The 27,994-nt window shown below is 49.2% G+C and overlaps 2 protein-coding genes across 4 annotated transcripts; both read left to right on the forward strand.

The window, feature by feature from the left end:
* HOGA1 (4-hydroxy-2-oxoglutarate aldolase 1) lies at positions 1-27,972 on the forward strand. Of its 3 annotated transcripts, XM_047759471.1 has the most exons (7): positions 6-603; positions 12,744-12,872; positions 13,070-13,197; positions 14,248-14,382; positions 14,622-14,718; positions 16,366-16,499; positions 27,061-27,972. In XM_047759471.1, exons 1-7 carry the CDS (start codon positions 393-395, stop codon positions 27,208-27,210), a joined length of 984 nt encoding a protein of 327 aa, XP_047615427.1. In that variant the 5' UTR covers positions 6-392; the 3' UTR covers positions 27,211-27,972. The 3 variants fall into 3 exon arrangements, with proteins under 3 accessions (XP_047615429.1, XP_047615428.1, XP_047615427.1); XM_047759472.1 differs by lacking the exon at positions 12,744-12,872 and having other exon boundaries at positions 4-603; XM_047759473.1 differs by lacking the exons at positions 12,744-12,872; positions 13,070-13,197; positions 14,248-14,382; positions 14,622-14,718 and having other exon boundaries at positions 1-603.
* On the forward strand, positions 5,075-7,464 carry C15H10orf62 (chromosome 15 C10orf62 homolog). The gene has a single exon (XM_047759470.1). It carries the CDS (start codon positions 5,734-5,736, stop codon positions 6,739-6,741), a length of 1,008 nt encoding a protein of 335 aa, XP_047615426.1. The 5' UTR covers positions 5,075-5,733; the 3' UTR covers positions 6,742-7,464.
* Positions 27,973-27,994: the final 22 nt, after the last annotated feature.

Raw genomic sequence — 27,994 nt, forward strand, 5'->3', positions numbered from 1 at the left:
GCCAATCAGCTCCGCCAAGCTCCGATCTGCAAGGCGGAAGCCAGCCTGGTTCCTGGCTTTGGGGCTGGAAATTATGGGATGAGGACCTGGGGCCCCATTGGAGGCACCATTTAGTGTCAGGACCCCAGGAACCAGTCCTCCGTCTGGCCAGAGAGACGCTGGATTGTGGCATTTCTCCAGCTGCTCCCCAGGGGGAGGGAGGACCTCTTTGAGGCCTATAGGCCTAGCTTCTGACCCTGGCAACACCAGGCCCCGGCCTGCCTGAAGGCCAACAAGTCAGAGGGCAGCCAATTTTTAACTAGGCCCATTGATCATTAACCGGAGTAGGAAGGAGTCCGAAGTCAGCATCTCTTGGGGACAGAAACCAGCTGGGCCTGGAGCCTCCTGCAGAGATGCTGGGCCCCAAAGTCTGGTCCTCTGTGAGGCAGGGGCTGAGCAGGGCTTTGTCCAGGACCGTGGGGAGCTGGGCCTCAGGGGAGGGGAGGAAGATGGACATCTCAGGCATCTACCCCCCCGTGACCACCCCCTTCACTGCCACAGCCGAGGTGGACTATGGGAAACTGGAGGAGAATCTGCACAAACTGGGCACCTTTCCCTTCCGAGGTAAGTGGGGTCCGCCCCCTGTGGAAGTTGGGGAGATGTGAGTGACCCTGGTGTCCTGAGCCAGAGACCAGAGGAGGGTACTCAGGCTCTGTCAAGCTGCTCTGGGACAGTTGGCTACTCTGCGGGTCATTTTCTGATGAGAGAGGAACAGGTCCCTGCTCTGGAGTCAGGAGACAGGCGGAGAGCTAACTGCTGTCCTGTGATCTTGGCTGGAATCTCACCTGCCTCAGTTGTCCCAACTGTAACCTGCTATGTTTGTTAAAAAAAAAAAAAAGTTCTTCATCCAGCATTATTGTGGGGATCAAACTAGGTAACGGGTGGGAAAGCTTTTGTCAACCAGACACTCTACGCAGATGTGACGGCAGCCTGGGTGTCACACGTGGCAGCCCAGCCAGCAGGCTCATCTCCCTGAAAGACTTGTGTGCATGGTCTCTTCTAGACAAAGCCTCCCTTGGCCAAACTAATTCCTGTTCTGGATCCTCTGGCTCATTTTCCCCGTTACACATGGATCCCCCCCACCTGAGGTCAGGGACCAGATCATATTTGTGATGCTCAGTGTAAAACACAGCCACGGGTGCAATAAATGAAAATAAAAAGTGGCAAAGTTCGCCCATCCTGCCCTGCCCACTCTCATCCGTCTCTCCTGGCAGTTCCCCGAGGCAGTGCTCCCAATAGCCCCATTTCACAGATGGGCATCTGGGGCTCAGCGTGATGCTGTTATTTGCAGAAGATCACTCAGCTAGTAAATGACTGAGCTGGGATTTGAACTTGGGTTGACTGCACAGTCATGCTCAGTTTCACTCCACTGCACTGACTGCTGAGTCCCTAGATGGGATCATTCCAAGCCATAGAGCCTGGTTGGCACCAGCGTGGGAATGGAGTGGTTCTGACTGAGGTGGTGCCGTGGAGCTGAACATACACCCTTGATTCAAAACACAGCTCTGGAGTTCCCATGATGGCTCAGTGGTAACAAACCTAACTAGTATCCATGAGGACTCAGGTTTGATCCCTGGCCTCACTCAGTGGGTTAAGAATCCTGCGTTGCTCTGAGCTGTGGTGTAGGTGACAGACGGGGCTCGGATCTGGTGTTGCTGTGGCTGTGGCATAGGCCAGCAGCTGCAGCTCCGATTCGACCCCTAGCCTGGGAACTACAATATGCCACAGGTGTGGCCTTAAAAGGACAAAAAATAAAACCCCAACCAAACAAACCAAAAACCCCACAGCTCCGCCATGATAGAGCTGGGAGCTAATCTCTCTAAACTTGAGTCTCCCCATCTGACTCATGGGAGAAAAAATGGCCATCATAGGAGGGTTGGGAAAAAGATCTGAGAGAATGCAAGGGAAGACATGCTTGTAAATTGTGAAGATTGCCATACATTAGAAGGTGTGGATTCCAGAAATTCCCATTGTGGCTCAGCTGGTTAAGAACCTGACACAGTGTCTGTGAGGATAAGGGTTCGATCCCTGGCCTGAGACTCCTCTTGTATCTCAGTTCTGGAGTGATGTGACCCTTCCCCAGGGGATAGCGAATGCTCTGTGGACAGCTACACAGAGCAGTGACACAAACTCTAAGTACATTTCTGCTGGGGCTTATCTCACTGGAGCCGGAAGGCTAGAGATCTGGTACTCTAGAAGCAAAGCGAGAAGCTCCTTGAATCTCTAAGAGGAGAGAAGACTCAGCTTCACCTCCCAGGTTCAAGGACGCCCCAGATTCAAGGGTAGGGGGTGTGGGGAGGTGGGCTTTGCATCAGTGTCTGCCTGCACCCCAGGCTCTTTTCTGGACCCTTCCTTCTCCTCACCACACTCCTGAGGCAGGGTCGAGGGGGCAGAGGTGGCTGGGAGCACAGTCTGCTGTGGCTTTGGCAGGGCGGCCACTGGTCCACCTGCCATACAAGCTGCCCTGGCGCATCTCTCTCTTACCCACACACACAGGGGAGCAGGAGGCTGTGTAGGAGAGCCTAGCTTGCTGACTTAATAAGACCTGGGTAAATGAGTTCCTGTCATGGTGCAGTGGAAACGAATCCAACTAGGAACCATGAGGTCAAGGGTTCCATCCTTTGCCTCGCCCAGTGGGTTAAGGACCCGGCATTGCCTTGAGTTGTGTTGTAGGTTGCAGAGCGGCTCGGATCTGGTATAGCTGTGGCTGTGGTATAGGCTGGCAGCTACAGCTCCGGTTCGACTCCTAGCCTGGGAACCTCCATATGCCACGGGTGCAGCCCTAAAAAGGACAAAAAGACAAAAAAAAAAAAAAAGACCTGGGTAAGAATCCTGGTTCTGCCCCTTACGGCGACCTTGGAAAATTCACAGAAGCCTTCTAATCTGGTTTCCTCTTCCGAGCCACAGCATTCAACACAGTCCTCCCAGGAAGCTCAAACCTGGGGCCCCAGCACAGGAGCCATAGGGTCCTGCCACTGCTCCCAGGATGAAGCCAGAGAGCCTGGGAAGGGAGCAGTGAGCCACTTTAGCTCTAAAATCTGTCTCCTTGCCTGTTCCTTGCCCCCTACTGCAGCCAACACTCAGGGGTGGAGGAGGGATCCGTCACATTTCACAGCGCCAGGGCCTCCTGCCATGGGTTAAAGGTCCTCCAAAGAGATGGGAACCTGCCCTTGATGAGTCAGTGACCATTTAAGAGATTATTCTGGAAGGCATTGCCTGCAACTGAATAGTTCTTTTTATTTATCTGTGTTTTGGCATTGTTAATTTGTACTAATTATTTGAGTAAAGCATAATCTCTTAAAATAAAACTCATGGAATTGCTCTTATGGTGCAGCAGGTTAAGGATCTGGCATTGCCACCACAGCAGCCTGGGTCGCTGCTGTGGCATAGGTTAGGTCCCTGGCCCAGGAACTTTTCCGTGCTGCAAGCACAGCTAAAAAAATAAAATAAGGAGTTCCCGTCGTGGCACAGTGGTTAACGAATCCGACTAGGAACCATGAGGTTGCGGGTTCGGTCCCTGCCCTTGCTCAGTGGGTTAACGATCCGGCGTTGCTGTGAGCTGTGGTGTAGGTTGCAGATGCGGCTCGGATCCCGAGTTGCTATGGCTCTGGTGTAGGCCGGTGGCTACAGCTCCGATTGGACCCCTAGCCTGGGAACCTCCATATGCCATGGCAGCGGCCCAAGAAATAGCAAAATAATAATAATAATAATAAATAAGCTAAAATAAAATAAAATAAAAACTTATAACCAGAGACCAGAGGGAGGAGTTTTTGCGGAAGGTCCTTTGTCCCTGAACTCATACCCACAAACAACCTCAAAGGTGAACTTTGAATTGTTATTTCCAAATGAGGTGAGTGGATGACCCCAGAGCTACTCTAGCAAGCCCGGAGAGCTGACTTTTCCCCAAAACTTTTTTTTTTTGGCTTTTTGCCATTTCTTGGGCCACGACCGCGGCGTATGGAGATTCCCAGGCTAGGGGTCTAATTGGAGCTGTAGCCACTGGCCTACCCCAGAGCCACAGAAACGCGGGATCCGAGCCGCGTCTGCAACCTACACCACAGTTCACGGCAACGCCGGATCCTTAACCCACTGAGCAAGGCCAGGGATCGAACCCGCAACCTCATGGTTCCTAGTCAGATTCGTTAACCACTGAGCCACGACGGGAACTCCTGCCCAAAACTTTAAGCTTCTGTTATTCCCTTATTATGAAGGATAAACCATGGTTTCTTGGGCTAAGGTATAATATTTTGTGTATATTAAAGCCACTACCTTGTTAAATACAGTATTTTTTTTTTGTCTTTTTGCTATTTATTGGGCCGCTCCCGCGGCATATGGAGGTTTCCAGGCTAGGGGTCGAATCGGAGCTGTAGCCACCGGCCTACGCCAGAGCCACAGCAACGCAGGATCCGAGCCGCATCTGCAACCTACACTACAGCTCACGGCAACACCGGATCGTTAACCCACTGAGCAAGGACACGGACCGAACCCGCAACCTCATGGTTCCTAGTCGGATTCGTTAACCACTGTGCCACGATGGGAACTCCTGTCCAAAACTTTAAGCTTCTGTTATTCCCTTATTATGAAGGATAAACCATGGTTTCTTGGGCTAAGGTATAATATTTTGTGTATATTAAAGCCACTACCTTGTTAAATACAGTATTTTAAAATATCACAATTTTAATAGTCCTATTTTGGCATTAAAAAATGTGGTATATGGAGTGCCTGTTGTGGTGCAGCAGAAACGAATCCGACCAGGAACCATGGGGTTGCGGGTTCGATCCCTGGCCTCACTCAGTGGGTTAAGGATCTGGCGTTGCCACGAGCTGTGGTGTAGGTCGCAGACGAGCCTCGGATCCTGCATTGCTGTGGCTGTGGGGTAGTCCGGCAGCTGCAGCTCTGTTTCAACCCTTAGCCTAGGAAGAATTTCTACATGCCACAGGTGTGGCCCTAAAAAGCAAAAAAAAAAAAAAGTTGTATATGCCTCTGGGAGTGGACCAGGGTTCTTTCTACCCTGAGAGGCCCTGAGTATAACTTGGGACTGGAGGCCAGACTCTCAGTTGTCTATACATCTAGAGAGCCTGGCCACCTGTCCCAGCAGCTTTTAACCTGAACTGTGCCCACTTACAGGAGAGTCGAGGGTGTGGGCAGATTCTAGGTTTGCAGGTATGACACTAAGGCAAGAGGTGGTGGATCCCTATCCTGGAACAGCCCAGGGATCTAGGGCTGGGTGAAGCTTCCTGTCCTGTCTAATCTTCTCAGCCCACTGCTTGTCTTCCCCCAATTGTGACCTCATGTTATTCCAGAATGTGCTCCTTCCTGGACCCCTTTTTCTTCTGGACCCTGATCTGTAAGGGGGCTGGGGGCCACAAGTGGGGAAGGAATGCACAAAGCTGGCAGTAGAGAAAGACACTAGACTTAGGCAGCCAGGAATGGATGCCAGCCCAGCCAAGTGGGACCTTTGGCCATGGCCGGCCTGACCCAGCAGCCTCTGCCCCTTGGAGACCACCAGATTGAGAGGAAGAGAAACCAAAGACTGGAAGATAAGAAGGTCTGAGCTGCAGAATAGGTGACAAGCAGAAGGCAGAAGGGACTCAGAATTGGGGAAGGTGCCCTTCCCCCGGCCTTGGGGACAGCTGTCAGGGTGGGAGAAAGGTCCCAGGCCTCAGGCCATGCCTGTCAGACCAGACATAAGGGATGCCATGGCCTCTCTCCCGCCCCCCGCCCTCCCAACCACCTTCCTCACAATGGGGTTCATTGCTGAGGTGGGAGGGGCCTCCTAGGGAGGGCACAGCAGGGGGCCTGCCTGGCAGACACCCTCGGGGAGCCTGTCTTTTCAAGCATGAGCCATACCGTCTGGGCTCCCCCACTTCCAGTGTGCTCTTAGCTCTGCCTGCCTGGCGTGGGGTCCTGGAGACTTTCTTGGAGCTCATCCAGCAACCATCATGCAGGGTGGTGCTGGGAACCGCCCTCTTCCTGGGAGGTGGAGGCCTCATGCTGTGGATGCAGAGGAAGAGGAGAAGGAAGGCAGCTTCTGAGGGTGCACAAGATGAGCAAGAGCCACCAGAAAGCCACGAAGAAAAGAACGAGAACTGGATCAAATCGCACTTTAGCCGTCTTTCCGAAGAGAAGCTGCCCGCCGGAGGAACAGCCGGGACCAGCAGCACGGCCGGGGGCAACTGCGGCATCACGGGGGCTCCCCAGCCTGACGGTGGCATCGGAGAGGCCAGCACGACAATCCCCGGGGAGACCTTCACCACCAGGCAGGGAGAAGAGGGCGCGGCTCTTCACCGGGAGTCCTTCACCAGCAAGCAGAGGATGTCTGGGACCTTGGTGACCAAAGAAACCCCCAAGGAGTCTGAAAAATCCTCGGCCACGGAGGAGGCCACGTGGGCCGCCGTGGCTGCCTGTACCAAGGACATTGACGCCAAGGGACAGCAGCTGGCCAACTCCATGCTGCAGCGTGCCACGGCGTGCCAGAACTCAGGCCACCTGGAGTCCAAGGATATCAACCAGGAAGAGCTGAAGGCGCTTGAGGAGGTGCAGTTAAAGCTGAAAGGCAATTTCTTCACCCAGCGGGAAGCCACCATAGCTGGCGCCAACCACACGCACACCTTCCATAGTCACCAGGGCCACCAGGGTCATCCAAGCCACCCGAGCCACCAGTGCCACAGCCTGCCCAAACGCAGCCATCAGACCACCTAACCACGGATGGACATGCCCCTTCCCCCAACAAGGCTGGCACACACAGGCCTGTTTTCTCTCCGATGTGGCAGCCTAGGTGGCCCAGACTAAGATGCTGCCGCCCAAATCCCCTCTTCGTCAGGCCCCCACAGGGGTCCTGGGCCCTTTTGACTCCTTGAGCAAGGGCTGCCACTGATGTCCCCTGATGAAGGAAGAGCTGGGTGGAAGCCAAGCAGACGCACAGGCCCCTGAAGACCCACTGAGAGGCAATGAAAGAGGCCGATACCAGGAGCAGCCAAGAGCACCTGATGCCAAACGCCTGGACCTGAGCCAATAAAGCCTTGAACACCCTCACTTAGAGTCTGGGGCTCTGAGGCCAGCCTCAGGTGCGGGCAGGCCAGTGGGGAGAGGGTTCCTCCTGCCACGGCCTCTGGGTGGGCTCCGTAAAATTGATTCCCGGGTCTCAGGTTCTGGGGAGTCTCCAGGGGGCTCAACACCCACTGCCCTGCTGTTGCCAGAGAGAGAGAAGCAGCAGCCGGGAGCTGGGAGGAGAGACAGGATTTCAGAGGCAAGGAAGTAAATAGGGGTGGGAGGTGGACCCACTGTTCTCTTGGTACCACCCTCACCCTGTATACCCCTTCTCACTCTGTGCTGTTTTCCTGCCCCCCTCGCACCCGTGTTCGTGCCTCCCCACTATCCACCTATAGAGTGACTGTGTTGCATGCTCCCTCGTTTTTGTGTTACTATGGCTGGGCTGTCACTGCTGCAGCTCAGCTAAATAATAGTGTTAGTGGAGTTTCTGATGTGGTTTAGCAAGTTACCAACCCAACAAGTATCCACGAGGATGCAGGTTCAATCCCTGGCCTTGCTCAGTAGGTTGAGGATCTGACATTGCCGTGAGCTGTGGTGTAGGTTGCGGATGCAGTTCGGATCCTGCGTGGCTCTTTGGCTGTGTGGACCCGCAGCTTCAGCTCCGATTCAACCCCTAGCCTGGGAACTTCCATATGCCACAGATGTGGCCTCCCAAAAAGAAAAAAAAATAGTAGTAGTATTAGTACAACCAGTAGCTCCCCTACCCCCTTTCGGGGAGTTTTTAGTATATGATTGCTCTGTGTTGTGTTATGATGCAGCTAGATATTACACTAGACACAAAGAAGGGAAGTTAACAGCCACTAGACTCTTGTCCGAGAGTCTGCAGGAAAGGTGGCGGGTTTCCCAGATCAAGGCTTAATTCCATTAAAGCTCTTTAGGAGATTGCTTAAGCATTTCATCAGGAGTTTTGATTTCATTCTGGGGGAAGTTATGAATTACATTATGCAAAAACATTCTGCCCTAGACCAGGTTTAGGAGAATTTTCTCTTATACAAAAAAATTGTCAATAGGAGTTCCCATTGTGGCTCAGTGGTTAACGAATCCGACTAGGAACCATGAGGTTGCGGGTTCGATCCCTGGTCTTGCTCAGTGGGTTAAGGATCTGGTGTTGCCATGAGCTGCGGTGTAGGTTGCAGACTCGGCTCAGATCCCGCGTTGCTGTGGCTCTGGCGTAGGCTGGCAGCTACAGCTCGGATTAGACCCCTAGCCTGGGAACCTCCATATGCTGTGGGGGCGGCCCAAGAAATGGCAAAAAGACCAAAAAAAAAAAAATTGTCAACAGGTAGTGTCGTAGGCGTCAATGGGGGCCAAAACGAGGGGGATACCATCCTTGACCTTGATGCTTCTAGACCTTGATTGCTTCTAGACAATGTAGGACAAGTGCTGGGCAAGAACAACATGCTGTGGAGCAAAAGGGGGAGGGGGATTGAGGAAAGGCTTTGTGGTCCTCGCAGCATTTGAGAGGCTGCAGCTAGGGAGGTATTCCAGGCAGAGGGGACAGCGGGAACAAAGTTCTAGAGGCGGGAAGGTGGCAGTGTGTCTGAGGGAACTCGACAGTCAGTTTGCCTGGAGGGCAACATTTGGAGACAGGCAAAGGGGAGGAGGAAAAGCCCAAAAAGTGACTCCAAATCCTCAAGCCAAGAAGTCTGTTGTGTCCGATTTCCTCATTTGACAGTAGGGACCAGTTCGAGAAATGTTGCCTACCTCCACAGGTGTGGGTGGGAAATTCAAGGGATCCGAGCATCTCTGCATATTTTTGAAGAGGCAGCAGGAAAGGACAAGGAATAGGGAATAAAAGTTCAGAGGAGAGCTGTCCAATGGAGGCTTGATCCCAGGAGGACTTCTTGGAGGAAGCAGCAATGATGACAAGCCAAGGCCAAACAGTGACTGGGGGATACTCCTTATATAAAAGAGACTGTAATTCCTTTGGGCCATAATAAGTCACCACATTGTGCATCTCCAGCCCCCACCCACTCCCCTTACCAGGCCACGCTGGTTCCCCAGAGCAGCCAGAATAACCATGGGGGCAAAGGAAGGAAGCTTCCAAAATGAGCTTCTTTCATCTTAGAGCTGGAGGGGGCCTGAGAGGTCCCTGGGCAGCCTCCCTCCTCACACGAGCCATCCTCCCCCCTTCAAATAGAAAGCTGCCACCCTCCTGATTGAAGGCTTGAGTCCATGCTCTGACTCCATGATGATCGCAGCTAACACTGAGCGCCAGGTAATAGCTCTTCTAAGCACTTTACGAATAGGATCTCGTTTAAACATCACCCGCCTTTGAGAAGGGCACTAATGTTCCCCTCACTTTTCAGTTGAGGAAGCTGAGGTTTGGTTAAGCCATTTGCCCCAGAGCTCATAGCTGGTGAGGGGCCGCATTGGGTATTAAACCCAGGCTGCTCTGACTTCAGAGTCCACGTATCTGACCACTCGGCTCACTGCTCCCCACTTCCCCACCACTCACTTTCGTCACTCCAGACCCATCCAGGACCCTGGCCTTTTCCTCTCCTTTAGCCCCGCCTCTACATCAGGGGTGGCACGTTGGGCCTGACAGTGGACATCTAGTCAAGGATAAGGAGGGGGCTCTTGGCAGTATCAGGTCACAGACTTCCAAGGGCTTTCTTTCCTGCACATTTTCTCATTTGAGCCTTTAAGACAGCCCTATGAAGTAGGGTTTTCTTGTCATCCCATGGGAAAGGAAAGGGCGTCTGAGAAACATGACACGATTGCCCAATAGTCAGAGGGACTCAAGTCCAGTACTTACCTGACTCTGTCACGCTTCTCCCCCAGCCTGGCATTTCTTCCTTATTGGGAGCCAGGCCTGGGTCGGATGCTCCCTTAAATGAAACGAGGAGAGGCCACGAAGACGTGCAGCCCAGGAGCCTACTTCACCTCCAGAGCAAGAGACCCAGATGTCCTGCCATTTAGGTCAAGTTCACTTGTGGGCCCTGACGCTTCTGGAACTGACCACCAGAATGAAAGGGACTTTGAGAGTGAGTGACTGTGGCTAGAAATAATGCCTAAAGCAAGAAACCCCCTTTGAGGGGCTGGCAGGAAGGGCTGGGGAGGAGGTAGCAGAAGCTTGATCTCTAAATCCTTAGCCAGAGGATGCTGGTCCAGTCGTAGCTGGACCTTGGGATTGGCAACTCTGTGAATGGGATGACCTACTGGGAGAATACGAGACCTCATGTAGTAAAACAGCGGAGGCTTCTACCATGAGCTCCTGGCCTGACATGGAGGAATTGATCCTGAGAAGGCGATCCAACAGAAGCCAAAAGTGTTTGCCTCAAGATGGTCCCCATAATGTTACCAAGGCAAAAAACTGGGGGAAAACGCTAAGTATCCAGTGAGCTCTTCCGGCAACTCTCTCCACAGAATCTAAGGGTGCAGTGAACAGCATGCAGAAGGGCTTGTGGGAGTTCCCGTCGTGGCTCAGTGGTTAACGAATCCAACTAGGAACCATGAGGTTGCGGGTTCGACCCCTGGCCTTGCTCAGTGGGTTAAGGATCCGGCGTTGCTGTGAGCTGTGGTATAGGTCGCAGACACGGCTCGGATCCCACGTTGCTGTGGCTGTGGCGCAGGTCGGCGGCTACAGCTCCGATTAGACCCCTAGCCTGGGAACCCCCATATTCTGCGGGAGCGGCCCTAGAAAAGGCAAAAAGACAAAAAAAAAAAAAAAGGGCTTGTGGTGAAAAGTTGACTCTCCATCACACTATGTCCCCTAAGGATGACTCACAGGAACAATCTCTCTTGGTCCCAGTGCCAGGAAACTCTGTGTTTCTCCAGCGCAGCTGCTTTGATTTGTCTTGATTTCTGCATGTCTCTCAGCTGACCATGTTTCCCTTTTAGCTTTGACTGTCGGGAAGCTCCAACTCATATTTCTGGCCCATTTGTCACAACTGGATGGCAGGGATTTTGTTTACTAATATTGCCCCGGCTTTCTTTTCTTTCATTTCTCCTGAACGGTCTTCTAGATATTAATAATCTCCGTGTATTTTATGTGGTATTTAAGAAAAAAAAATTTTTGGAATGGAATGGAGAGAAGGAAGAGGAAAGAGAAGGTTAAATGAAAAAAGCTGAGAGGAAAATGGTTTAACATTCCCTTCAGATTTAGCTGAAGAGTGTCAGTTCTCCTAGTCCCTCACGGACATACAAGAGCTGATGCCTTTAACTGGTAATGTTAGAAACTGCTCAAATGGTGGCTAAAACAAGAAAATGCAAAAGAAAATAATGAGATATCGTCATTTTTCACCTGGAAAATTGGCAAAAATTAGTTCTGACACTACCCAGTATTGGCATCAATGAACACTAATGGTGTCTTCTATGTGCTGATGGACTATGGATAATTAGAAGCTGGTGGAGTTCCCTGGTGGCCTAGCATTTAAGGATTTGGCATTGTCACTGCTGTGGCTCAGGCTCTATCCCTGGCCCAGGAACTTCCACTGTCACAGGCATGGCCGGAAAAAAAAAAGGAGAAGTTTGGCTCCTAAAGGTGCATTTACACGTGACTCAGCAATTACACACTGAAGTATCTAAATTGTAGAGAAATTTTTTTTTTCTTTTTTGGCTGCCCCATGATACATGGAGTTCCTGGGCCAAGGATCAGGTCCAAGCTGCAGTTGTGATCTAAGCCACAGCTGCAGCAATGCCAAATTCTTAACCCACTGTGCCAGGCCAGGGATCGAACCTGTGTCTCAGTGCTCCCAAGACACTTCTGATCCCGTTGTGCCACAGCAGGAACTCCAACTGTAGAGAGATTCCTAAGCATGTGTTTTCAGCATTATTTGTAACAGCAAAAATAACTATTCTAAATGTCATCAAATGGAGAAAGAAAAGTAAATTGTGGTCTAACCTCCCAAGAGAATATTGTACAGCAGAGAAAATGAATGAATCAGAACTACCTGTACTGCTGTGGACAATGCTCGAAACAATGGTGAGCAAAAATGGCAGAAGGTTATCTGATTCCATTTCTATAGTTTTAAGTGACAAGAAAGATATTCTATCTTCTTTATGGGTCCAGATACATGTTTTGAGGGTATGAAGATATGGGAACAATAAACACTTGAGACAGAACATCGATAAGGACAAGGAAGGTGACCAGGGGAGTGTTGTCACGGGTGCTGTGTATACCGATGTGCATTATATTATTATCCATTCTTTTTGGTATGGCTAAAACATCTCATTCAAACAAAGGAAAATGGGGAGTTCCCATTGGGGCATAGCAGAAACCAATCCAACTAGGAACCATGAGGTTGCAGGTTCGATCCCTGGCCTCGCTCAGTGGGTTAAGGATCTGGCATTGCCATGAGCTGTGGTGTGTGTAGGTTGCAGAGGCAGCTCAGATCCCATGTTGATGTGACTGTGGCGTAGGCCAGCAGCTGTAGCTCTGACTGGACCCCTAGGCTGGGAACCTCCATATGCAGTGGGTGCAGCCTTAAAAAGAAAAAAAAAAAAGAAAAAAAAAGAAAAAATGGTGTGAACACTCTCACCGCAACTGGGTAAAACACTCCGTCTGCATCAGGACAAAGATGGGAAAGAAATGTGTGAAGTGCCACGATGTTGGGGAGGGAGGAACATGGGTGAGTGTAAGTCCAATATCCAGTTTTTCACAAGAGGATGAGAAGGTGTCGCTGGCTGTGATGGGGCCTCTCTCGCAGGTTTTGTGGTCCAGGGCTCCAACGGCGAGTTCCCCTTCCTGACCAGCAGTGAGCGCCTGGAGGTGGTGAGCCGAGTGCGCCAGGCCATGCCCAAGGACAAGCTCCTGCTAGCCGGCTCCGGCTGCGAGTGTGAGGCCATGATGCTCGGGGCCCCGGGCATGGCTGGGTGTGGGGGGGCAGGGTCCTCAGCCCTGGGGCTGGCTTCAGTCCAGTCTTACTCTATCTCTTGTGCACTCCTTGCTTGCCCCAGAGACCTAGCCGCCCCTTCTTCCTCCTGCTCTCAGCCTCCAAGGCCTGAAGGGAAGACTCTCTCTTTCTTCCTGCAGCCACTCAAGCCACAGTGGAGATGACGGTGAGCATGGCCCAGGTCGGGGCTGACGCCGTGATGGTGGTAACCCCTTGCTACTATCGTGGCCGCATGAGCAGCGCTGCCCTCATTCACCACTACACCAAGGTGGGCGTGAGGGGTGGGCTTGGCTTTAAGGCTTGTGACCAAGAGGAGGCTGGGTGAGATAGCAGTTCTGCCTGGGGAGGAGAGGGGAGGGGAGAGAAGCTGGGAGCAGAGTGGTGAGCCTACTTCCCATGAATGGCAGCTTTGGGAAAGAGGAGGGACGCCGCTGTGAACCAATTGTGAGACAGAGGGCGACTGACCTAACCAGGCTGTTGCTGTTTCCTCCCCTCTCAGATGGGAGGAATGATGGAATCATCCTCCTAGGGAGGTGTGAGGATGGAGTTCGATCAGAACATAGAGGACTTAGGAGTTCCTGTCATGGCAGTGGTGAACGAAACTGACTAGGAACCATGAGGTTGCAGGTTCGAATCCTGGCCTCACTCAGCAGGTTAAGGATCTGGCGTTGCCGTGAGCTGTGGTGTAGGTTGCAGATGCGGCTTGGATCCTACATTGCTGTGGCTGTGGCATAGGCTGGTAGCAACAGCTCAGATTGGATCCCTAGCCTGGGAACCTCCATATGCCCTGAGAGCAGCCCTAGAAAAGGCAATAAAAATAAAAATAAAATAAAAAAAAACCATAAAGGACTTGGGAGTTTCTGTTGTGGCTCAGTGTGTTAAGAACCCTGCATAGGAGTTCCCACTGTGGCTCAGTGGATTACGATCCTGATTGGTATCCATGAGGTTGCAGGTTCAATCCCTGGCCTCGCTTAGTGGGTTAAGGATCCAGTGTTGCTGTGAACTGTGGTGTAGTTCACAGTTAAGGCTAGGATCTGGCGTTGCTGTGGCTGTGGCGTAAGTTAGCAGCAACAGCTCTGATGCAACCCCTAGCTCAGGAACTTCCATATGCAGCAGGTGCAGTTATAAAAACAAAAACCAAAAATCACAAAGGACTTAGAACTGCATCTGGCACACTCTAACTATCACCCAGTTTAGTGGTTGCGATCAGGTGCCAAACTCTGTGACTACTAGTCCAGGAGGGAGCCCTGGGAGAGGTCCCCTGCAGAGACCCAGGCCCGGGGCAGCTGCCTTCCCCCCTCTTCTCTGCTCCCCTCAGGTTGCTGACCTGTCTCCAATACCTGTGGTGCTGTACAGTGTCCCAGCCAACACGGGGCTGGACCTGCCCGTGGATGCGGTGGTCACGCTTTCCCAGCACCCGAATATCGTGGGCATCAAGGACAGCGGTGGTGATGTGAGTGGCAACAGCTCTCAGCTGGGGCACCCCCTTCCTCTTTTGCTGCCAACTTCAGAGCAGTTCTGGGACCCACTTCAGTCCTGGGCCCCTATGTGGGTTCCCTCTGCCCTGTGGGCTCTCTGGGGTTCGTCTGAACTTTGGGGCATGTCTCTGGGACCTGGGCACGTCTTCTCCCACACTTGCCCAGCCCCATCCAGGCTGGTGGCCCAGCTCTGACACCAGCTTTGCTGTTGCAGGTGACCAGGATGGGGCTGATTGTTCACAAAACCAGGAGGCAGGATTTCCAGGTGCTGGCTGGATCGGCGGGCTTCCTGCTGGCCAGCTATGCTGTGGGTAGGCTTCCTGCTGCTCTCCAACTGTGATGAGAGATCAAGATAAACCCAGACAGCTGGGTTCTGCTGGGAGAGACGGTGAGGGCTGGGGCTGGGTCTGCAGAGGGCCTTTGCCAGCCTGCCTGCTCCGAAGCCTCAGAGGCCAGGCCCGCTTCTCGCTTATCTGAATAGTGGGTGCTCGTAAGTGACCTTATTGGGCGGAAGAGGGTGTCTGTGTACAATCTCTGGCCTGTGGTGGGGATGTCTGTGGTTTGCTCTAAGTCCCAGGCTCCCTGCTTAGGTGACAAATTTAGGTCCTCTAATCTCACCTTGCAAATCATTCTCTGAGGGCAGAGACTGTGGGGCCCTTCCCACGAGTCTGAGAGTGTGTTTTCCTCCGACCCTGGGCCCAGGCCAGAGCGAGTTGTCAGGCGTGCAGGGTAGGGCGGGGGATCTTCAGCTGCCTGATCAGATTCTGTTCCAGTCCAGGAACCTAGGAATGTCACCATTAAACCAACTGCTCTTGACCTTGGGGTCAAAGTCCTTGAGTTCAGGTTGGAGTAGATGCTTCCCTCCCCTCAGCTGAAGCCCTGGTGAGTGAAGATTTGAGTGACTGTTTCAGCAGGCTTCCTCATGCTGGTTCCTCTTCTCTCTGGTCTCTGCAGACTTTGGCTGGTGGTGTAGGTCCTGGATAATTCCCCTCAGCTATGTCCCAGTCTCGAAAGGGGGGAGAAGAGGGGACCCACTTATGCTACATTCCTGAGAGTGTGGTAAATGGAAATAGCACGGCTCTGGATCTGGGGATCTGAGCTGGAATCTGAGCTCTGACATTTATTCACTGAATATCACTGGGCAAGTTATCCCACTGCTCTGGGCCCGAGTTTCCTCTCTGCTATGCATGGAGGTCTTGGGAGGACTCAAGAACATCGGCCCTGTGTCTGCCGTAGGACTTGGCACATAGTAGGTTTTCAGTAAATGGCGGCTATATTAGCTCACTCCAGATTGCCTGTTCTCTCTCCAGTCTGGAGGCCACTTTGCTCAGGATCACTTCTAACTAGCCTTGGAATCACACTCACAGGCTTGGCAGAAGTGGCGGGACCTTTGGAGATCACAGCCAGCCCGTTTTCATTGCCCAGATGAAAACAAAGAGGACGAGAGACAGCCCAAGATTTGTCCAAGTTCATGCAGCCAAAGGGAGGAAGTGCCCGGTCTCCTGTGTCTGGAGCACGTTCCCCCCCTCCTTTCCCTCCCCACCGCGTCCCAGGCTGAATTCTCTGGGGGGAATAAAATTTCAGTAGAGCAAAGGCTTCCTGTCTTCTCCACCCGCTTCCAGGACTGATGAGTCAGGGGGCTATTGGAGGAGCGTGGGGATGTCAGCTGGCAGGTGAGACTTTACTCTGGGGGGAAAGGGGTGCAGAGGAGGAACTGTCCTTGAGTTAGGCTCTGCTCCCTGCCCCCAGCCTGGGAGATTCTATGTTGAAGATGCTGGAAATATCCTCTGTGGAAATCTGTACTCTGTGAACGTGCAGAGCATGCGTTAGATGTGGCTAACCAGGGCGTAGAAATCCACAGCCTGTCTCCCCGGAACAAAGATGTGCCGGGGACCAGGATTTGGGATTCTTTGCAGGAAGAGGCTCTGGCTGATATTCTGCATTTTACTCTGTGGCAGGAGCTGTGGGGGGCGTGTGTGCCCTGGCCAATGTCCTAGGGGCTCAGGTGTGCCAGCTGGAGCGACTCTGCCTCACAGGGCAATGGGAAGATGCCCAGAAGCTGCAACATCGCCTCATTGAGCCAAACACCGCGGTGAGCTCCCAGCCAATGGCCCCAGAGTGAGGGTGGTCTGTGTCCTCATTGGAGCAGGAGCCAGGACTGGCACAGAGGTCCCCACTTAGTCTCTTTTCTTTCAGAAAGTCCTTTTCGAGAACACTCCAGTATGGGACTGCTTTGTGCCTCCCCAGCAAATCTTGACTTCAAAGCGGAGCCCCATCGGGTCTCAAACTTAAATGTGCATTAGAATTCATTTAGGGAGCTGGTTAAAATTCTACTCCTTTAGGAATGCCGGGAATAGGCATTGAAACAAGCATCCTGGGTGAATGTGACATAAGGAATCCTGGAACTTTATTTAGAGAGCTACTGCCTAGAGGAAGGGAACCCTGGGCCTTGAGAGCAACTTTTCAAGGGTCCAGATCTTGAAAAACAGAGTGATTGAAAATAATAGAGGAGTTGGAAGGCTAGGGGTATTCAGAGCCCGATTTTTCCAGGAGAGTCCTGTCTTCAAATAATCCATTCTGCAGTCAGATCATGTACCTTCATTCTGTGTTGGGCGAGTCAAGGAGAAAAGGCAAGATGGAACACCTGCCAGGGACAGGCGACGCTGTGCAGAGCCGTACTGGCACCAGAAGCTAAAGGAAAAATGCGTGTTCCTAGAGAGACATATTTTTTTGTATATTTTCAGTCAAATTTTTTATTTTGAGAATTATAGGTTCACGTACAATGGTAAGAAACAATACAAGGAGATCCCACGTATTCATTACGTGGTTCACCTAATAGCAACACCTTACAGAACGACGGCACAATTTCATAACCAGGATTTTGACACTGATAAAGTCAAGTACAGAATATTTCTGCCACCATATGTATCCCTCTGTTATTCTTTTATAGCCATACCTACTCACCTCCTTCTCCTACCTCCTTAAGCCCCAGCAACCACAAATATGCTCATCATTTTTATCATTTTATCAGTTTGACTGTTCTATAAATGGAATTATAGAGTTTATAACCTTTTGAGATTGGCTTTTTTCACTCAGCATAATTTTCTGGCAATTCGTTCAGGCACGTGTAGCAATAATAGTCTGTTCCTTTTTACTGCTGAATAGTAATTCATGATGTGGCCATAAACGACTTGTTCAACCAATCACCTCTTGAAGGAGAATTGGTTGTTTCCAGTTTAGGGATATCAAAAGCTGCTATGAACATTCATGAACAGGTTTTTGTGTGACCAGAACTTTTCATTTTTTTCTGAGATAAATATACAATTTTGGGAGTTCCCGTCGTGGCTCAGTGGTTAACGAATCCGACTAGGAACCATGAGGTTGTGGGTTCTATCCCTGGCCTTGCTCAGTGGGTCAAGGATCCGGCGTTGCCATGAGCTGTGGTGTAGGTTGCAGACGCGGCTCGGATCCCGCGTTGCTGTGGCTCTGGCGTAGGCCGGCAGCTACAGCTCCGATTTGACCCTTAGTCTGGGAACCTCCATGTGCTGCGGGGGTGGCCCAAGAAATGGCAAAAAGACAAACAAACAAAAAAACCCACAGTTTTGTTTGCATGTTTGGTGTTTTAAGAAACTGACCAATTGTTTTACAGGGTAAGTGTACCTTTTTTTTTTTTTTTTTGGTCTTTTTACGGCCTCACTCAAGGCTTATGGAGGTTCCCAGGCTAGGGTCAAATTGGAGCTGTAGCCACTAGCCTACACCACAGCCACAGCAACACCAGATCCAAGCAGCATCTGCAACCTACACCACAGCTCACAGCAACACTGGATCCTTAATCCACTGAGCAAGGCCAGAGATCAAAGCTGTGTCCTCATGGATGCTAATCAGATTCATTTCCACTGAGCCATGACGGGAACGCCTGTATTTTTAAAAAAATTTTAAATTATAGTTGACCTACATTGTTCTGTCAGTTTCTGCTGTACAGCAAAATGACCCAGTTATGTTTCTTTTCTCACATTATGGTGCATCAATTTCCATCACAAGTGATTGGATATAGTTTCCTGTGCTCTACAGCAGGATCTCATTGCTTATCCACTCCAAATGCAGTAGTTTGTATCTACTCACCCCAAACTCCCAGTCCATCCCACTCCCTCCCCCTCCCCCTTGGCAACCACAAGTCTGTCCTCCATGTCCATGAGTCTGTTCCTTTTCTGTAGATAGGTTCATTTGTGCCATATATTCAATTCCACATATCATATGGTTTGTGATATAATATGGTATTTTTCTTTCTATTTCTGACTGACTTCACTTAATATGAGACTCTCTAGTTCCACCCATATGCTGCAAAGGGCATTATTTCGTTCTTTTTTATGATAGAGTAGTATTCCATTGTGTATATGTATCACATCTTCTTAATCCATTCATCTGTCGATGGACATTTAGGTTGTTTCCATGTCTTGGCAATTGTGAATAGTGCTGCAATGAACAGAGTGGTGTACGTATCTTTTTCAATGAAAGTTTTGTCTGGATATATGCCCAGGAGTGGGATTGCTGGATCATATGATAGTATTCAGTTTTTTATTTGAGCCCCGAACCAAGGAAAAATTAGTCTGCAGGTTTTCCATTGCTAAAAACTGCTGTGCTAAGTAAGTCTGAGATGTGCATTATTTAATTGCTTATTTGAAGAGAGAAAAGCAGTGTATTCCAGTATTTATGGTAACTTACTCTCACAGAAAATTAAAATTTCCAGAGAGATCTCCTTAAGCTACTCAAGAGATTTTACAACTTTGTTTTGGTTCTGCTTATACTCTAGTATAATTTCACTGCAAGTGCTATACAATTTCTTATTTTATATCTAATGAAAAAGACAATAATTTTAAGAGCCATATCTCTGAGGAAGCTTTTTTGTTCATTCTTCAGGTATGTATATTAAAATAAAGTTACCAATTCTCTCAATTCAAGAGGTCCAGCTTCAACCCTATGGTTTGTTTTGATTTGAAGCACAACACGTGAAATTACTTGTGTCCAAATAATGCACTCAAATTTAATTTTTTGCACCAAGGACATCAAAAAGGGGGGCTAGTTATCTTCTCTAAAAATGATCGCTTGGTCGGTGTGGAAAAAGAAGGCTTGTGTGACTCCTCACACCAGTAAAAAGTGCCTCTGACTCCACTTAAATGTCTACAATTAAAAACAAAACCTAGGAATTCCCGTCGTGGCGCAGTGGTTAACAAATGCGACTAGGAACCATGAGGTTGTGGGTTCGGTCCCTGGCCTTGCTCAGTGTTAAGGATCCGACGTTGCTGTGAGCTGTGGTGTAGGTTGCAGACGCGGCTCGGATCCCGCGTTGCTGTGGCTCTGGCGTAGGCCGGAGGCTGCAGCTCCGATTCGACCCCTAGCCTGGGAACCTCCATATGCCGCGGGAGTGGCCCTAGAAATGGCAAAAAGACAAAAAAAAAAAAACCCTAAAGAAAAATTGCCCAGTTATCTTCAAGAATTACTCTTCATTCTTCCTTTAATCTGTGCCCACCACCACCACCATCACCGCCACTCGCCTGCTTCCCCCCATTTTGTATTCACGTCAGTGTCAATGTATGAGTGATCCAGTCTCTCTGCATCGTTACCAGCATTTGATGTTGTGACTTTTTTTTAACCATTCTGATAGACATGTCATGACATCTCATTGCGGTTTTTTTTCTTCTTCTTTCTTTCTTTGTCTTTTTAGGGCCACACCCTTGGCATATGGAGGTTCCCAGGCTAGGGGTTGAATCGGAGCTGTAGTCGCTGGCTTATGCCACAGCCACAGCAACGCCAGATCCGAGCCACATCTGCGACCTACACCACAGCTCACAGCAACGCCAGATCCTTAACCCACTGAGCAAGGCCAGGGATCGAACCCACATCCTCATCGATATTAGTCTGGCTTGTTAACCACTGAGCCACGGTGGGAACTCCTCTTTCTTTCTTTCGTTTTTTTTCCACCTTCGGGATATGGAAGTTCCCAAGCCAGGGGTCGAGCCACAGCCACTGTAGAAGCAATGCTTGTGTTGTGAGCCACACGGGAAGTCCTCACTGTGGTTTTAATTTACATTTTTTGATGGCTAGTGCTAACGAAAATCTCATCATATTTATTTGTCATCTGTATATCTTCTTAGATAAAATGTCTGTTTATGTCTCTTGCCCATTTTTTTAATTAATTATTTTTAAACTGTTGCCTTTTGGAAATTCATTATATCTTCTAGATGCTAGTCCTTTGTCAGATATGTGGTTTGAAAGTATTTTCTCCCAGTCTGTAGCTTGTCCTATTCTTTGAATAAATCTTTTGAAAGGATAATAAAAATTTTTTAATTTTGAGGAAGTGCAGTTAATCAACATTATCTTTTGTGTTTATGCTTTTGATCCAAGTCTAAGAACCCTTTGCCTAGTGCTGGATTTTGAACTTTTAAAAATTTTTTTCTTTAAAGTTTTATATTTTAGAAGCCTGTGATCCCTTTAGCGTTAATTTTTATGAAACGTATGAGACTTAGATCAAGGTTCATTTTTTTTTTCTTTTCTTTTTTGACCTATAGATATCCATTTGCTCCAGCACCATTTGTTGAAAAGATGGTCTTTCCTTTATTGAATTACTTTTGCAGCTTTGTCAAAAATCAGTTGGGTGTATTTGTGTGGGTCTATTTCTGGATTCTCTCTTCTCCCCATTGATCTATCCCTCTGTAATGTCACACAGACTTGATTGCTGTAGGTGTGTAATAAGTCTTAAAATCAGGTAGACTGATGCCTCCTGCTTTGTTCTTTTTTTTTTTTCAAAATTGTTTTAACGAAACTAATTCCTTTGTCTTTCCATATAAATGTTAGAAAACTACTGTCTATCTATATCTACAAATACCTTTGCTGGGATTTTGTTAAACCTGTATACCAATTTGGGGGCAATTGGCATTTTTACTATGTTGTCTTCCAGTCCTTGAATATGGTGTATCTCCATTTATGTAGGCCTTGTTTGATTTATTTCATTAGCATTTTGTAGTGTTTGGCCAACAAATCCTGTACCAGTTTTGAGAGATTTATACCCAAGTGGCTCATATTTTTTGAGTTATTATAAATGATATTGTATTTTTTTTCTTTTCCTTTTTTTTTTATTGATTTTTAGGGCCGCACTCATGGCATATGGAGGTTCCCAGGCTAGGTGTCCAATCAGAGCCACAGCTGCCGGCTTACACTACAGCCACAGCAACGCCAGATCCGAGCCACGTCTGCGACCTATACCACAGCTCATGGCAATGCCGGATCCTTAACCCACTGAGTGAGGCAGGGATTGAACCTGCAACCTCATGGTTCCTAGTCAGATTTGTTTCCACTGTGCCAGAACAGGAACTCTAATATTGTATTTTTAATTTCACTACTCACATGTTCATTGCTAGTATGTACAGGAACACAACTGATTTTTGCTTATTTATCTTGTATCATATGACTTTGCTGAACTCTCTTATTAGTTCTAGCAGTTTTTTTTTTTTTTTCCAGATTCCTTGGGATTTTCTATGTAGACAATCATATCATCTACAAATAGAAAAAGGTTTATTTCTTCCTTTCTGATCTGTATGCCTTTTATTTCTTGTCTTGCCTTATTGCACTAGAACTTCCTGCACTATGTTGATTAAGAGTAGTGAGAATGGACATACTTGCCTTGTTTCTGATCTTAAGGAAAAGCATTTAGCCTTTCACCATTAGGTACAATGTTAGCTATAAGGTTTCTGTAGATACTCTTGGGTGAGTTGAGGCAGTTCCCCCTCTTTTCCGGTTTTCAGTGAGTTTTTAAATCATGAATGGGTGTTGAATTTTTCTGAATTTTTTTTCTGCACTAATTAATACAATCTTGTGATTTTTTTTTTCCTCTTTAGTCTGTTAACATGGCAGGTTATGTTAATAATCTTCAAATATTGAACCAGACTTGTAAACCTGGAATAAATCCCATTTACGCACGATGTATAACTCTTTATATATTGCTGAATTCCCTTTGCTAATATTTTGCTAAGAGTTTTTCTGTCTATATTCATGAGAGATATTGGTATACAGTCTTTCTTTTTCTTTCTTCCCTGATTTTGTCTGATTTTGGTAACACGGTAAAAATTGCTTTGTTAATTGATTGGGAAGTGTTTCCTCCTCCTCTGTTTTCTGGAAGAGACTGTGAGGATTGATGTTAAATCGTCTTTAAACATTTTTGAGGGAGTTCCTGTGCTGGCTCAGTGGTTAACGAACCCGACTAGCATCCATGAGGATGAGGGTTCGATCCCTGGCCTCTCTCAGTAGGTTAAGGATCCGGCATTGTCATGAGCTGTGGTGTAGGCCGGTGGCTACAGCTCTGTTGGACCCCTAGCCCGGGAACCTCCATATGCCACCAGTGCAGCCCTAAAAAGACAAAAGAGAGAAAAACAAACAAACATTTTTGAGAATTCTCCAGTGAAACCATCTGGGCCTGGAGATTTCTTTTGGGGGAGTTGAAAGAAATAAGAGCTCCCTTCTAGGCCTCTACTGATCCCTCCCCAGCTGGAAGGGGGAGCAGTACCTCCTTATTGCTCCCCATGTGGCCTCGCGGACATCCCTCCTGTGTCTGGTGGGGATGGTCTCCTTAGTGCAGAGCAGCAGTCAAAGTTCTGACTCTCTTCATTAGGCCTCTTCTGAGACCATCCCTCGTGGGCACAGGGCACTCTTTACCGACGAGTATGGGGTAGAAATTCTGGCCCCCAGTTCAGCCTTTGCTGGCCAGTGTGTGGGTGGGGCCACAGGTTTTTACTGTGGGATTTGGCTGGAGTAGACCGATTATTGATTATTAACTAGAAATTCTCCATCTTGCTCAGCTGCCCCTTCCCAGTCCTTGGCCAGAGAGAACAGGATGTGGTGGGGCTTTTTTATTTTTTTCTTTCTTTTTTTCTAGCATATGGAGGTTCCCAGGCTATGGGTCAAATCGGAGCTGCAGGTGCCAGCTCGGATGTGGGATCCGAGCCTGCATCTTCGACCTATACTACAACTCAGGGCAAGGTCAGATCCTTAACCCACTGAGCAAAGACAGGGATTGAACCTGAAACCTCATGGTTACTAGTTGGGTTTGTTACCGCTGAGCCACGACAGGAACTCCTTGTGGGGCTTTTCTTATCTGTGCTTGTTGGCATTTCAGGGTTACTTGCTCCTTCAACTCCAAGTCCGGGCCACGGAGCTTAGCACTGTGCTGTTCCTTGGGTCCTGAGGCCCCTGGTTTGTCTCCCTTCTCTCTGCCTTTCACACTCTTATGTTTGTTTTTACATAATGTCCTGGGGGTTTTAGTTCTACTTTTTGGGAGGAATAGAGAATTGTATACCTGTTCCATCTTCCTGGAATTGGAAGCTCTAAACAGCTTTCTAAATGGTGAGTTTTCTCTCCTAAAACATTAAAGTAGTTGGAGAAAAAAATTGAAACATTTAAAAGTAGGTGCTTTAAAATTCACAGCATTTTTTTCATTTAAAATATTTTATCTAGGAGTTTCCTGGTGGTTCAGTAGGTTAAGGATCCAGCATTGTTGCCATGGTGGCTCTGGCTTACTGCTGTGGCACAGGTTCGATCCCTGGCCTGAGACAGTTCTCGTGCTGTGGGCGTGGCCAAAAAGAGATATTTTTATCTATACCAAAAACATAACTGATTAGAATTTTAGGAGTTCCCATTGTGGCTCAGTGGAAGTGAATCCGACTAGGAACCATGAGGTTTTGGGTTTGATCACTGGCCTTGCTCAGTGGGTTAATGATCCAGCGTTGCTGTGAGCTGTGGAGACGTGGCTTGGATCTGACGTTGCTGTGTCTGTGGCGTAGGCTGGCGGCTACAGCTCCAATTTGACCCCTAGCCTGGGAACCTCAATATGCTGCAAGTGAGGCCCTAAAAAGCAAAAAAAAGAAAAAAAAAAAAGAATTTTACTCCCCTGGCTTGAATGGAAGCAAACACATCAAAACAATTTTTTTGCCCAAATCCACTTTTGTGTACATAGGGACACACATGATTAGTCTGCCTCAGGCTACATTATGACAGGGCATGGCTCTGTTGGATCCTGCCTTTATTTAAAACTTTTCCAAAAAAACACAAAAACAAAACAAAAAAGGCAAAAAAAAACAAACCTTTGAAGATAAATCAATAAACAAATGGGAGTTCCTATTGTGGCTCAGTGGTAACGAACCCAACTGGTATCCATGAGGATGTGGGTTCAACCCCTGGCCCTGCTCAGTGGGTTAAGGATCTGGTGTTGCTATGGCTGTGACATAGGCTGGCAGCTGTGGCTCTGATTTGATCCCTAGCTTGGGAACTTCCATATGCCACAGGTGGGGCCCTAAAAGGAAAAAAGAAAAAAAAAAGTTGGCATTTTTTGCATTAAGGATTTTTTTTGCATTGATTTTTTACTTTTTAGAAAATATTGCATTAAATATTTGTCTTGTGACAGTTTTTTGGTGGCCCCTCAAGTTTTGCCTCTGAGACGACAGTCCCAACAGAGCCAGGCAATGTTTTGTTCCCTAAAGCGGTGGGCAGACTCCAGACTTCCCCACGGTTTGTATCTTTCCCTCCAAGGGGCAGATTAACTCAGATGTAGAGAAAGAACAGCTGAGGAGGCAAGCATGAGTCTCCCTGGGTATGAAGGTTCTCCTGGGATAGGACGCTCTAAAAATAGGGCAGAAGAATTGGAGAAATGAGGGTCTTTCCACTGAGGCCCCCGCCCACCCAAAGGCCCAGGCTGTGCTACACATCCTGGACATGCCACTGCGTTGGGACCTCCACTCTCCCACTCCCACCTGCCTGCAAGAAGGTCCCAGAACCTACCTGCCCCCAGAACAGGAAGAGGAGCTTCCAGGCCTCTTGGCGTCTGGGCTAACAGTGCTATTTTTCTCATCCAATTCTTGTAATATGGGATCTCCTAATTTTTACAGACGAAGCAGCTTGGGCTGCCCCTTGGGAAGAGAGGATGCTGCCATCCTAGCCCTTGGCATGCCATCCTCTCTTACCCTTCCCTCTGTGCCTGGTCCCATGCCAGCTCTGGGCACACACTCAGGAATGCCTGGAACACCTGTCTGCTGCCTGCGCTGTAGGCTCAACCACCCCAAGAGCAGCTTGATGTCACTTTGTTGCCCTGCCCTGCTCGAACACAATGTGCTTCTTCTACCCTCCCGCCCAGCCGGCCTCCTGCCCTGACTATATTTAGGACTTTCCATGGTTTTTACCTCCAAAGCATTCCACCGTTTCTCAGGGTCTGCAGAGGGCCAAGGCAGAGCTCTTCAGACACCTATGGTGGGAGAAAGCGTTCCTCTAGCTATTTCTTGTTTCCATTGTCTCTCCCACCCTACTCAGGTTTTGGGTGAAAAGCCCAGGTTGTTAGAACATCATGGCTGGAGCAGGGCCTAGGAGGAGGCTTCCTGAAGCCTACTGGCCTCTACGGCTGAATAGGTATTAATCCTTCATTGGTGCTTCTCAACCTTTTTACCCCAACCAACCTCTTTTTATTATTTTTACCCCTCATGAAGCCCATATTTCAAAGATTTTACCTTCCCTCAGAAGAAAACTTTATTATTACATAATAATTACTTTCCTAGATTTTAGGTAGTCAAAGATTAACCTAAAACTTCCCATCAGCATGAAACAACCCGTTGCAATGCTCAAAGAAAAGAAATTTGATGGGGTTTTTTTTTGGGGGGGGTTGTTTGTTTATTTGTTTGGACTTTTAGGCCCACACCCACAGCCTATGCAAGTTCCCAAGCTAGGGGTCCAATCAGAGCTGTAGCTGCCAGCCTACACCGCAGCCACAGCAACACCAGATCTGAGCAGTGTCTGCAACCTACACCACAGCTCATGGCAATGCCAGATCCTTACCCCATGGAGTGGGGGCCAGGGAACGAGCCCACATCCTCATGGGTACTCGTCGGGTTCGTTACTGCTGAGCCACTACGGGAACTCCAAATTTGATCCTTTATTTTCTCCACGCATGATTTTATATTATGACAATAGCTCTAAGTCTCCCATTACAATGGAAAAGACGGTAGAGATCCTGTGGTCTGGCCCCTGCATTTTTTTAGGCAAATGAACTTGCTCAGAGAGAAGTTAATGATACAAGGTTACACGGTGTAACTTCTTTGGACAAGGACTCCTTGTTTTCCCTGTGGCAGCATTTGGATTGGGGTCAGGGAGGAGGGATGGGGGAATGGGGGCGACGTTGCTGCTGGGGTGAGAGAAGGTGGGCTGTGCCTGACTTCCCAGGCCCTCTGTGCCCTGGGTCAGGTTCAGGGACCTGGGCTGCAGACCAGTGATGGGACCCAGACCAGGGATGCTCTAGTGCCCAGACCCACAGCGCTGCCTCTCCCATCCCAGCTGAGGATGCACTGCCACTCTCCTCCCTGATGGCGTGGATTCTCTCCCCAAACCAAAGGAGGCGCCTTCTGTCCTCTAGTCTAGGTTCTGGCATTGTGTTCTTTACTGCCCACCTGCCTTCTGGATTCCCAATCTGCTCAATCTAAGCTGCATAGATTCAGCAGAGTTACTTTACAGGAGGAGGAGGAGGGCGGGAACACTGACTTTCTGAAAGTGACACATCTGGGTTCTGGACGTGTGTGGGCAGGGGACTCCCTCCCCAGTCTCTTCTAACAGGCCCTGCTTCACAGGTGACCTGGCGCTTCGGGATCCCGGGGCTGAAGAAAACCATGGACTGGTTTGGCTACTATGGAGGCCCCTGCCGCGCCCCCTTGCAGGAGCTGAACCCAGCCCAGGAGGAGGTGCTGCGCTTGGATTTCACCAGCAACGGCTGGCTCTGAGGACCAGGAGGGGACGGCCAACCTGCTCCCATCTCAGCACCTGCCGTGCACTGGCAGCCTGAAGAGGAACATGGGTGGCGAGGGTTCGAGGCTCCCTTTCTCGCTTCAGTCCTCCAGGTAGCCTCTCTCCTGGCGCTGCCATCACGCTCATCTCCTGCTCTCCCAGCCCAACAACCTCTGGCATTTGTATCCTGAAATCGGGGTCTCTGGAGACCTTCAGCCTGGGAAGGAGCAAAGTGACTTGTCTCCCTACTGTTCCTTCCTCTCCCCTGAGACATGTGAACCGGGAGCCAGAGGGGACAGGCAGGGGGGCAGTTGGGCATCAATAAGCCATGTTTTACTGAAAGGAAGACTGCTTAGACTTGGGGGTACAAACCCAAGTCCAGTACAACTCCTAGGAACCCAAGTTCTGACTCCTTGCACTCGTTTGGGAAACTTGATCAGAAAGGGGTCACTGGTCCTTCAATAGACCCCCCGAGCTGCATTCCAGCCCTTTCCTAAATCTGTGTGCTTCATCTCACATCGTCTCTAGCCTTGATCCCCACGGTCAAGTGCACAGCCCCGTGGCTTGCTAGAACTGGTGAATAATGACACCTGGTGGATAAATGTTATATTCTAGAAGACTGTTCTAGCCACCCCAAGTCTGAAACATTAGGAAAAGGGACTTGGCCTGAGACAGGACCATCCCCTTGTCTATGCACACTCTGCTTCTATTGTTGAGAACAATTACTTTGTTATTGCAATAAAGCTTAATAGGTTAAACTAGTGTGGCTATGTATGGATG

The sequence above is a fragment of the Phacochoerus africanus genome, chromosome 15 (assembly GCF_016906955.1).
Source record: "Phacochoerus africanus isolate WHEZ1 chromosome 15, ROS_Pafr_v1, whole genome shotgun sequence".
NCBI classification, from domain to species: Eukaryota; Metazoa; Chordata; class Mammalia; order Artiodactyla; family Suidae; genus Phacochoerus; species Phacochoerus africanus.